Source organism: Ranitomeya variabilis, chromosome 1, assembly GCF_051348905.1.
Source record: "Ranitomeya variabilis isolate aRanVar5 chromosome 1, aRanVar5.hap1, whole genome shotgun sequence".
In the NCBI taxonomy this organism is placed as follows: domain Eukaryota; kingdom Metazoa; phylum Chordata; class Amphibia; order Anura; family Dendrobatidae; genus Ranitomeya; species Ranitomeya variabilis.
Genome location: NC_135232.1, coordinates 900,826,202 through 900,838,989, shown reverse-complemented (window position 1 = coordinate 900,838,989; position 12,788 = coordinate 900,826,202). Strand labels below are relative to the sequence as shown.

Genomic DNA, 12,788 nt, shown 5'->3' with positions numbered 1-12,788 from the left:
TTCCCAGATTCTCCTGTCACTCTGAGATTCGAAGTTACCTTTCAATACAAGTAATTTCAGGTCCATGGTGCTGTGATCAGGCATACAAAAATGTTTGGCCACAGGTAGATCCATTCTTTTTTCTGCCTGAAAAAACTCCTTATCTATGAACTGTTCCAATATTTATGGACACAACTGTTTATCACTCTCCCATAATGACAGTTCTGTGCTGTGTTGTGTATAAATATGTGATTCTTCAGATGTTGTATTAGTCTATGCCTGATGAAAAGGCCTGAGTAGTCTCAAAAGCTTGCAATATGTTACCATCTTTTCAGTGAGCCATTAAAAGTTATCAACCACCGAGGACTCTCAATTCCAAATATTTTTCTATCTACTGGCTAACACGGTACAAGAATGTATATCTTTCCTGTTTTTTCCGTATGAGAAAAATACTGTTAAATAGGGCCTGAGCTGTGCATTCCAATAGTGTATTTTGTGGACCCCGATTCCCCACCTATGCTGCCGAAATACGTTACCAAAGTCGCCGTTTTCGCCTGTCAATCAGGCTGGTCTGGTCAGATGGGCGTGGTGACATCGCTGTTTCTTCCCCCAGATCTTGCTTAGTTTTCCGTTGGTGGCGTAGTGGTTTGCGCATGCCCAAGTCCCGAATCCACTGCACAGGGGAGGGAAAAGAGCGTGATCTGCGCTATTTCCCTGGTGATCGGTGGGGGGCAGCCATCTTCCTGTGGCCGCGCGTGTGCAGATGGAGCGCTCTGCTGCCCGGGGCTTCAGGAAAATGGCCGCGGGATGCCGCGCGTGCGCAGATGGAGATCGCGGCGGCCATTTTCCTGAAGCCGAGATGCAAACTCTGCTTCAGGAAAATGGCCGCCGCGATCTCCATCTGCGCACGCGCGGCATCCCGTGGCCATTTTCCTGAAGCCCCGGGCAGCAGAGAGCTCCATCTGCGCACGCGCGGCCACAGGAAGATGGCCGCCCCCACCGATCACCAGAGGAATAGCGCAGATCGCGCTCTTTTCCCTCCCCTGTGCAGTGGATTCGGGACTTGGGCATGCGCAAACCACTACGCCACCAACGGAAAACTAAGCAAGATCTGGGGGAAGACACCACGCCCATCTGACCAGACCAGCCTGATTGACAGGCGAAAACGGCGACTTTGGTAACGTATTTCGGCAGCATAGGTGGGGAATCGGGGTCCACAAAATACACTATTGTAATGCACAGCTCAGGCCCTATTTAACAGTATTTTTATCTCATACGGAAAAAACGGGGTGACAGGTTCCCTTTAATGTCCACAAGGAAAATGTGAAATTTTTGATTTAACTTCATATTTCGCTGTACAAATTTACTATTCACATACTATTTATTGGCCAATTGGATGGACTGTATCCCTTCAAAGGTAAAATCTCTATATCATTGTTTGCCGAGGGTCCAAAGAAAACACTGCAAGCAATAAACGTCTCCTGTGGATCAAAGTTCAGGGTTCTTGAAACAATCCAGAGATCATCTGAAAAAGTGATAAAGGTGGTGATTATAAAAAAGTCCTGTTATCTATAACCACTCAATGTGAAGATGACAAGGAGTTCTATACAATTAATGGGCAGGCTGATGTTTAGGTCACATCTAAGGATGTAATAGCACTTCATATGGAACAGTGAACATTTCCATCTACTCATTTTCACTTCTTTTACAATACTAAGGAAAGCTATGTTGCCTATTATGGACAATTATTTCTCTATACATGTTATAAGTACCACTATAAAATAATAAATGTAATATTTCAATCCTTTTCCCAGTCATAAGGCAGTTGCGCTTTATTACCGTACCTTTACTGTAAGCAGATGAATGATCCTTTCTATTCAACTTCAGATACAGTTTTGTTTTCAATTCACCACCAAATTCGGAATCGACACTGGCAAATTTTGTAAATTTACCATACTGCCTATTTGGAAAGGTCGATATTTTTCTGTAAATGAATATGCAGGAAGATATTTTGAGATATTCAGGACAAAATGCAATTTGTTTTAAAAAATATGATGTAACTTTATATTCATTTTTACTTTATATTTAACATTTTTCTACCTTTCCCCAATTAATTTTTGCTGTATTAAAGAAAAAACAGCCACATAAATTGGAATAACAATATTTTACTGAAAAATCTAACAGTACGCATTCATTTGAAACCAAATCAAAACTCTACTTCTCAATGGCCCACCGATGATGTCACATGAATAAACAAACAAATGCTTAAAGTGAACCTCTCAGCAGGATTCTGCTCAGTAAACTACAGACACTGTCAGGTCGGCGCCGTTATACTGATTAAAATGATACCTTGGTTGATGAAATCAGTCTTGTGGTTGTTGCTTAATCTGTATTTGTAGTTTTCAGATAGTTTCTCGTGCTTGGGGGCGGCCTTTATGTGGTGCTTTGCTTACATATGCATCCTTCTAGGCTTATGACAGGACACTGATCCCTCAGTAACCTGCCCCCTATTTTACATAATGGATATAATATGGTTGTATATAACCAATAGTAATCCTCATGCAAAATATATATGATCCCTTCAGACCTACGGTACATATCATAAACCCATAACGATATAAAAGGAGCAACACGATCAATAATGATAGAATATGTTAATTTTATTAAATATTCTAATAAAAATGTTAATACAGAAAATGAGAAAACAGGGGTACTGTATTCCCTGTCATACATGGAACATGTAAATGCAGCGCCCCAGAGACCTGGTCGTTGCAGTACTGTGGCTCCGCCACTATGGGGAGCTATGGTACGTCTGATTGCACTAAAGGAGTTTCTCTGACCAGGTAACACCTCACTACACTTCACACTCCGGCCACCAGGGGGGGTGGTCCTATCTAGTAGGCCACTCCTCACACTCTGGTAAAACTGGGGGTTGGACAGGAAGACAGGGAGAAGTAGCTGGGAAGAGCTAGTGAGAGGACCTGTCAGGGATGGGATCCTGGCAGACTCCTCAGAGCAGAACTAACCAGTGAACAACGGGAATACAGTAAAGAGGAATTAGGACCAGAAGGAGTCGTGCTGTTAGACCGAGGCAACATCCTTCTGAGGCGCAAACAGTCGGTGGCCGGAACGCCGAGCAAGTAAGAGACTCTAAGTACTACTGCAAACCACGGCAGGGCAGCCAATTATAGGTTGGCTGTCTCACACAAATCACCTAAGCAGACAACGGAGGCAGCTGTGGGAGAGGGGCGACTCTAGGGTCCCGGAAGAACTCCAGGCCTACCCCGTCATACGGGTGCGTCCTAGCCATATCATCTGGGGGACGGAGAGAACGAACATCAGAGACAGACAGATTCAGTTGTGAGGACTATCCCGGGAGCTCAGCAGGGAAGGACTACAACACCCAGCGCTAGAAGGTAGACACTGATTCCCACCTGTAAAGAGAACTCCTGATATGCCTTTGGACCGGCCGGTCTCTGACAGCCCGGTGGACAGCGCTCTGGACTGAGGTCTCTACACCCTTCAGTAAAGAGGAAAAGAGACTGCAACCTGGTGTCCTCGTTATTTACTGCACCGCACCACTACAGCCTCACCACTACCATCATCCATCATATCTATCACTGTACGCCCCTCGGCAGGGTCACGGACCGGGGCCTAGCCACCGTGACAACCCCAGAGCAGAGACTCAGAGGCCCAGTACCGGGTACCCCTCGGCCCTGCGGCAGTGGGGGCGCTACAACTTGGCGTCACGAACAGGATCTACTTAAGCCTGAAGAATCAGGTCATGTGTGCCTTGGAACTGTGATTTACTGTGCTTGGACTGTACTTTATTGCAAGGACTGTGCTGCGCTATTTGCCGCCAAAATCCGCCGCCATTACAGCGCTGAGGAGAGTGCAGGAAGAGAAGAGGGGCGTGGAGTAGGCGTAGACCAGCCAAAAGAAGCGCGGAACGGAAAGCGCAGTAAGGCACCAATCCCGGAAGAGGAACTCCGACCTCCAGCAGGTTAGTGGGAGGAAGGGACAGCCATGTCCGAGTCGGGAGGAGAGGAGGTGGCGGCCGCAGCCGCGGACGCAGGGGCAGCTCCGGTCCCCGCAGCGAGTGAAGTCGCGGCCCTAATACCACCACCGGTTGCCGCAGAACCCGCTGTTCCCCGCAGCCAGTCGGACACTGCCGCTAACACAAAAGCCATAATGCCCTTCTCCATGCCGTACCTGCCCGGAGCGGCTGGCTCCCACGATACTCCGGGGAGTCGCATACATTCACTGACTTTAAGGAAGGGCTCTGCAGCCTGCTCGAGTTCTATCCCCTGACAGAGCCTCAGAAGGTTCATATGATAACCGGCCAACTCTTTGGGGCGGCTCTGAGAGAATTGAAGTCTTGGCCCGCCGAGGATAAGGGAACTGCACAGCAGATTTTTGCAAAGCTTAAAGCCACCTTCGATACTCGCACTGCTACAGAGATTAAACTGACTTTCTATGGATGCAAACAGAGACCGCAGGATAGCTTACGGGACTATGCCCTTAATCTCCAGGAGGCGATGCGGGCCATTAAGCAGAGTGACCCCGGCAGCATGCAGGATGAGGATAAACTCCTGAAGGAGCGGTTCATTGAGGGGCTCCTGTGCAGTCACCAGCGGGGCCAATTGCACTTCCTGGCCATGCAAAATCCAGACTTGACTTTTGCGCAATTCAAAGATAAGGCTATCCAGGCATTGCAGGAGCGACAGCTCAGCCGCGCAATACCACCCAGGCGCCCCGCTCTCACATACCACCAGGAGGTGGCATCGGATACCCCAGTTGCCGCCGAGGCCGACGCCCAGAGCTTCGAGGACGACTCCCCTGCAGGACTTTGCCTCCAGATGCAAGAGCTAACCAAGAGCGTTGCTGCCCTAGCCCGAACGGTGCAGTCCCTACAGGAGGCCCCCAAAGAAAAGATCCAGCTAGCCTCCGGACCAGAAGATGTCCCCTGGACGCGACAGAAGAGGACCCCACCGACCAGAGGCCGGGACAGCGATCGCTTCCATCAGGACGGACGACCCATCTGCCGCCGATGTCACCAGGTGGGCCACCTTGCAAGGTACTGTCCTTTAAACGAGCAACCCCTGGGGCAAAGGGCCAACCCCCAGGAGTAGGACGGTCAGGCCCGCAGCATTGGAGAACCAAGTATATTGGAGGACGACCAGTTCTCCCTGTAGTGATTGATGGAATCCCCTTGAACGCTTTGCTGGACACCGGTTCTCAGGTGACGACTATACCTCACGTGCTTTATAAACGGAATTGGGAGGACGCTGATATTACTCGTGGCCCTGACGATGATTTCACCATAATAGCCAGTACTGGTCAGCCGTTGCCACAAGTGGGGTATAAGGAGGTCACCATCAAGGTGGGGCGGGTGGAATTGAAAGCCCAAGGGATTGTGATTGTTGATATTGATCGTCGAGAATGTAATCCCATGATGACTCTTGGTACTAATGTTATAGAAAATTGTCTTGCAGAAGTTATTGTTTTGTTGCAACAGGTGGCGGAAACCGCTGGCCACAGTGAGCAACGTGCCCTGCAGAAGGAAATCAGAGCTCTGATGCAGAGACAGCAGGTAGAGCTGACTGGGGGTGAGATTGGTCGTGTCACTGTGAGTGATTCAAACCCCATCGCGATACCCCCCCAGGAGTGAAATGTTAATATGGTGTCGGGCAGCCATAGGCCTCAGGGGAAAGGACTACCAGGCCTTGGTAGAACCCGTATATTCAGACAATAGGCCTACTGTTCTGACAGCCCGGGGGGTGGTCGACGTCCGCCAGGGGAGAGTGCCCGTACGTGTCCTCAATTGTGGGGAGGAAGAGGTTCACCTCACCAAGTATACCACGCTCGCCAAACTGTTCACTGTCAATAATAGTGTGATACAGACACCTGAACCCTTGGTCCCGTCAAACGTGGCGGAGAACAAAGGTTCTGCAGAGCACTCGAAAGACTGGTGTCGGGAATTGCATGTGGGCACTGACTCTACCCCATCTTATCAAAAACAGGGGGCCTACAGGGTGGTACACGAGTACGAGCAGGTATTCAGCAAACACCCCTTAGATTTTGGGCAGGTGAAAGGGATCCAACATCATATCCCCACGGGAGATCACCGACCCATAAAAGAGAGATATCGCCCTGTACCCCCAGCTCATTATCAGTGTGCCAAGGACATGTTGCGGGAAATGAAGGAGGCTGGGGTGGTGAGAGACAGCTGTAGCCCCTGGGCAGCTCCGTTAGTCCTTGTTAAAAAGAAAGATGGTACCATGAGGATGTGTGTTGATTACAGGCAGTTGTATCGCATTACACATAAGGACGCATACCCACTGCCCAGGATAGAGGAGTCTCTGGCTGCCTTAAAATCTGCTAACTACTTCTCTACCTTAGATCTCACCAGTGGGTACTGGCAGGTTCCTGTAGCGGAGGCGGACAAAGAGAAGACGGCCTTCACGACACCAATGGGTCTCTGCGAGTTCAACTACATGCCCTTCGGATTGTGCAATGCTCCCGGGACGTTCCAGAGGATGATGGAGTGCTGCCTAGGACACATGAACTTTGAAACTGTGCTGCTGTATTTGGATGATGTCATTGTCTTCTCTAAGACCTACGAAGACCATCTGAAGCACCTGGCCGAGGTATTTGAAGCCCTGTCCAACTTCGGCTTAAAGGTGAAACCGTCCAAGTGTCATCTGCTGAAACCTAAAGTGCAGTACCTGGGCCATGTGGTGAGCGCTGAAGGAGTGGCCCCAGACCCCGACAAGGTCACAGTGATCAAGGACTGGCCAAAGCCCAGTGACCTCCACGAAGTCCGGCAGTTCCTCGGGCTGGTAGGCTATTACCGAAGGTTCATTAAGGACTTCACCAAGAAGGCCGCACCCTTGCAAAACCTGTTGGTGGGCCAACCAAAGAAGACCAAGGGGAGGAACACCCCCTTTGATTGGAACAAGGAGCTGGAGGAATCCTTCACCTGTTTGAAGTCGGCACTGACGGGAGAAGAGGTACTGGCTTACCCCGAATACGACCAACCGTTTGTGCTGTACACAGATGCCAGTAATGTGGGATTAGGAGCCGTGCTGTCTCAGGTCCAGAAAGGCAAAGAAAGGGTGATCGCTTACGCCAGCAGGAAACTCCGTCCCACGGAAAGGAACCCTGACAACTACAGTTCCTTTAAGCTGAAATTCCTTGCCATTGTCTGGGCAGTGACAGAGAGGTTCAAACACTACCTGGCCTCCGCGAAATTCACCATCTTCACGGACAACAATCCGCTAACGCATCTGGATACTGCCAAACTCGGGGCTTTGGAACAGCGATGGATGGCCCGGCTGTCCAACTACGATTACACCATCAAGTACCGGGCAGGACACGAGAATGCCAATGCCGATGCCTTGTCCCGAATGCCCAATTTGCCAGAAGCGGGAGAAGACCCGGAGGCACTTGAAGAGGTGGAGCTGCCTGCATTCCATCGCCCCAAAGCCACTCAGAGCTCTCATCATGTGAAGAACAGGCACAAGAACCAACCGGATGCCACGCTGAATCCCCTGCCCCATCACGGGTGGGCGGAAACCCAGGATGGTGACCCCGCGGTCCGTCGGGTGAAAGAGCTCTTGACGCAGGCAGGGTTGCACCCTGGCCCAGATGACCCACGAGACCCAACAGCTGTGGAAGGGGAGAGGCAAACTGTTTATCCATGATGGCAAGTTGTGCAGGAGGAGCATCGACCCACGTACTCATGAATTGGTGTGGCAGATAGTGGTGCCAAGGCGAGATGCGCCCATGGTTCTGGGAGCCTACCATGATGGAGCCGGACACTTCGGATGGAGGAAGCTAGAAAGGCTACTCCGAGGGAGGTTCTATTGGATTGGCATGAAGAGAACCATTGAGAAGTGGTGTCGGGAGTGTGGTCCATGTAATCTGCGCAGGAAGGACCGTGACAGTCAACGGGCTCCCCTGCGGCCTATCATCACCAAACGGCCGCTCGAACTGGTCGCGCTGGATCATGTGAAGCTGACACCTAGCCGGTCGGGCTATATCTACGCCCTTACTATCGTGGACTACTACTCCAGGTTTTTGGTGGTTGTACCTGTCAAGGATCTAACGGCCAGGACTGCCGCCAGGGCCTTCCAGCAGCACTTTTGTAGGCCCCATGGCTACCCAGAGAAGGTACTGACCGATCAGGGACCTGCATTCGAAGCAGAAGTGTTCCAAGAATTCTGCCAACTGTACGGGTGTAAGAAATCAGAACCACACCGTACCACCCTCAAACCAACGGGATGTGCGAGAAGATGAACCAAGTGGTAATCGATTTATTGAAGACCTTGCCTGTGGAGGAACGGAACCTGTGGCCGATAAAGTTGCCTGACTTGGTGGATATGTACAATCACATCCCAGTAAATTCCACCAACTGTACTCCAGCGTACCTGATGCGAGGAAGATCTAGTCGGTTACCCGTTGATCTGGACATGGGGGTCCTAGTACCCGAAGATACCTCGCCGGATGCAGATTGGGATGCAGAAAGGCAGCGAAGGTACCGCGAAGTACAGGAGTGTGTAGAAAGAAGTCTCGCCCAGGCTAGGCAGAAACAAGAAAGGGACTACAACCAACACGCTCCTGCGATTCCCCTGTCACCTGGTGAGCAAGTACTTAAACGAAAGAGGAGATTACACAAGCTCGATGACCAATGGGAAGCGGAACCGTATACCATCCTGCCATCCGACTTCGACAGCACGAAGGTCTGTCTCATCAGCAAGGACAGAGGGGAGACCTCGACAGCGGTATCCAGGGATCACCTTAAGGTCTGCCCCGATAAGTTGAGAGAGAGGGACACGGCCCCAGAAATCTCCCCGCCGGTGGAAAAGGAGAAGATGATCCATACCGTCCTTGGTGACTTTCCCCAGTCCTGGACTCAGATAAATCAAGCCATCGTGGTACCTGTTCTAATGTTTCCACAGCCGGACCCACCAGAAACAATGGTGGTACCAGATCATCCGGTCCCGCAACCTCAACAAGCCTTACCTGAAGATGCCATGCCAACCGTTGAACCGGCAAACCCTCCCTCTGCTATCAGTGAATCTGCTGTACCCACTGTTGATAGCAGCAGCTCTGAGAGCCCCAACCTGCCAGTGCTACCCAGACTCACTAGAAGTGTAGCTAGAAGACAGTGCACTACACCAGCGGTAGCAAGCATAGCGGGCCCTGTTAGGCCAATAGCAACCCCTGCGCTGCGAAGGTCCACACGCAGCACTCAAAATCAAACTCCCCTCCGCTACAAAACTTGGAGGTATTAATAAGGGCTGCTATTTAGTTGAGAATGTTTGTGTGTATATCTTTTGTTACAGGTTTTAAAATGGACAATAGAGTAATGGACGGTGAATTGCTCAAAAACTTTCAAAAAGGGGGACCCCTTTGTTTACCCGGGGTCCCCGCTGTTTCAACCACTGAACTGAGAGTCATAAACTGTGCATGACCTAACTTTCGCAACGTTCAAGAGTTCTCACCTCCCATAAAGGGAAGCACTGTTATGTTTAATTGTTATGCTATTTCAAACATTTTGTGTGTTTCCTGTTAACATGTATTGTTGTTCTTGTTTTCCCAGTCCAGGAGTACTGGATTTAACCGGGGGGGGAGTGCAGCGCCCCAGAGACCTGGTCATTGCAGTACTGTGGCTCCGCCACTATGGGGAGCTATGGTACGTCTGATTGCACTAAAGGAGTTTCTCTGACCAGGTAACACCTCACTACACTTCACACTCCGGCCACCAGGGGGGGTGGTCCTATCTAGTAGGCCACTCCTCACACTCTGTTAAAACTGGGGGTTGGACAGGAAGACAGGGAGAAGTAGCTGGGAAGAGCTAGTGAGAGGACCTGTCAGGGATGGGATCCTGGGAGACTCCTCAGAGCAGAACTAACCAGTGAACAACGGGAATACAGTAAAGAGGAATTAGGACCAGAAGGAGTCGTGCTGTTAGACCGAGGCAACATCCTTCTGAGGCGCAAACAGTCGGTGGCCGGAACGCCGAGCAAGTAAGAGACTAAGTACTACTGCAAACCACGGCAGGGCAGCCAATTATAGGTTGGCTGTCTCACACAAATCACCTAAGCAGACATCGGAGGCAGCTGTGGGAGAGGGGCGACTCTAGGGTCCCGGAAGAACTCCAGGCCTACCCCGTCATACGGGTGCGTCCTAGCCATATCATCTGGGGGACGGAGAGAACGAACATCAGAGACAGACAGATTCAGTTGTGAGGACTATCCCGGGAGCTCAGCAGGGAAGGACTACAACACCCAGCGCTAGAAGGTAGACACTGATTCCCACCTGTAAAGAGAACTCCTGATATGCCTTTGGACCGGCCGGTCTCTGACAGCCCGGTGGACAGCGCTCTGGACTGAGGTCTCTACACCCTTCAGTAAAGAGGTAAAGAGACTGCAACCTGGTGTCCTCGTTATTTACTGCACCGCACCACTACAGCCTCACCACTACCATCATCCATCATATCTATCACTGTACGCCCCTCGGCAGGGTCACGGACCGGGGCCTAGCCACCGTGACAACCCCAGAGCAGAGACTCAGAGGCCCGGTACCGGGTACCCCTCGGCCCTGCGGCAGTGGGGGCGCTACATAAACAGTGACCGAATACTAGAAGATCAGATCGTCATATCCTAAAGATAAATGCTTAAATAGCACCATGAACCTAAATATCAGCAATCTAACTGAACAATAGATGTCAAATATTATTACCGATATATGTGTTTACAGGTGGATGTATTGGCTCACAGTAACCACTGCATGTGCACCGATATCTATAGTGTTAGTGATTAGATGATGGCAATAAACTGGCACATACAGTCAAAATACAATCATGACATTAAATCAACGATCGATTACCTGTGGCCATGATGAAGGGGATATATGGTCTGTGACCGCACCTCTACGCGCGTTTCACTGCCTCTGCAGTTTTGTCAGGAGGCGAATAATATTTGATATTTATTGGTCAGTTAGAGTATATTTTATGATCACATGCAGATATTTAGGTTCATGGTACTATTTAAGAATTTATCTTGTTAGGATATGATGGTCTGATGTTCTAGTATTCTTTCACTGTTTACATGTTACATGTGTGACAGGGAATACAGTACCCTGTTTTCATTTTTTTGTATTATAATTTTCATTAGCATATTTAAGAAAATGTATATATTCCATCATTATTGATTGCATTGCTCCTCCTATATCGTTATGGGTTTATGATATAATATTGTTGGATTAGAAAAAAAATTACATCCAGCAAGCGATAGATGCTACTGCGCAAGCGCTGTCGCCGACATTTTGTGGCAGCCACATTTTCTTTCCTCCAGCAAAACGCTGACGGCGTTTGCGCAGTAGCATATATCAGCAAGGGACAGATGCTTCTAAGCATGCGCCGCCACCATTTTGCTGAAGTTAAATGTTTTTTTGTAAGCCAACAATATTATATGCATCATGCGATGGATGCAACTGCGCAGGCACCGCCGCCATTTTGCTGGATGTATGGTAATTATTTTTTCTAAACCAGCAAAATTATATACATTATGAAAAGTAGGGGGCAGAGTATGTGAACAGAGCAATACAGGCCGCCCCCAAGCACGAGAATCTCATTTAACTGAAAACTACAAATACAGATTAAACAACAACCACAAGACGGATTTCATCAACCCAGGTATCATTTTAACCCCTTTTTGTCACTGGACGTACTATTCCGTCCATGTGGGGTGGGCCCTACTTCCCAAGGACGGAATAGTACGTCCAGTGTGATCAGCCACACTCACGGGGAGAGCACAGCCGATCGCGGCCGGGGGTCAGCTGACTATCGCAGCTGACATCCAGCACTATGTGCCAGGAGCGGTCACGGACCGCCCCCGGCACATTAACTCCCGGCACACTGCGATCAAACATGATCGCAGTGTTCCGGCAGTACAGGGAAGCATCGCGCCGGGAGGGGGCTCCCTGCGTGCTTCCCTGAGACGATCGGTACAAGGCGATGTGCTCACCTTGTACCGAGCGTCTCCTCCTTACAGGCCCCGGATCCAAAAAGGCCGCGGGGCTGCATCCGGGTCCTGCAGGGAGGTGGCTTCACAGCGCCTGCTCAGAGTAGGCGCCGGGAAGCCAGGAGCAGGGCACGTCAGATCGCCGATCTGACACCGTGCACAGCAAAGTGTCAGATCGGCGATCTGTCACTTTACTATGATGCCCTTCCCTGGGGCAAAGTAAAAAATGTAAAAAATAAAAAATTACATGTGTAAAAAAAAAAAAAAAAATTCCTAAATAAATAATAATAAAAATATTGTTCCAATAAATAAATTCCTTTAGCTAAATAAAGAAAAAAAAACAATAAAAGTACACATATTTAGTATCGCCGCGTCCGTTACGACCCGACCTATAAAACTGTCCACCAGTTAACCCCTTCAGTGAACACCGTAAAAAAAAAAAAACAAACAAAAAAAAACACTGAGGAAAAAAACAACGCTTTATTATCATACCGCCGAACAAAAAGTGGAATAACATGCAATCAAAAAGACAGAAATAAATAACCATGGTGCCGCTGAAAAAGTCATCTTGTCCCGCAAAAAACGAGCCGCCATACAGCATCATCAGCGAAAAAATAAAAACGTTATAGTCCTCAGAATAAAGAGATGCAAAAATAATTATTTTTTCTATAAAATAGTTATCGTATAAAAGCGCCAAAACATAAAAAAATGATATAAATGAGGTATCGCTGTAATCGTACTGACCCGAAGAATAAAACTGCTTTATCCATTTCACCA

General features: G+C 49.2%; 1 protein-coding gene across 4 annotated transcripts in view; it reads right to left on the bottom strand.

The window, feature by feature from the left end:
- Positions 1-12,788, bottom strand: part of ZGRF1 (zinc finger GRF-type containing 1) — a 149,830-nt gene that overhangs the window by 43,686 nt on the left and 93,356 nt on the right. For all 4 annotated transcript variants that reach the window (XM_077278833.1, XM_077278862.1, XM_077278853.1 and 1 more), the window contains 2 exons: positions 1,824-1,963; positions 1,358-1,504 (listed from right to left, as the gene is read on the bottom strand). In XM_077278833.1, the coding sequence (XP_077134948.1) occupies positions 1,358-1,504; positions 1,824-1,963 (287 nt within the window). The remainder of the gene's footprint in view (positions 1-1,357; positions 1,505-1,823; positions 1,964-12,788) is intronic.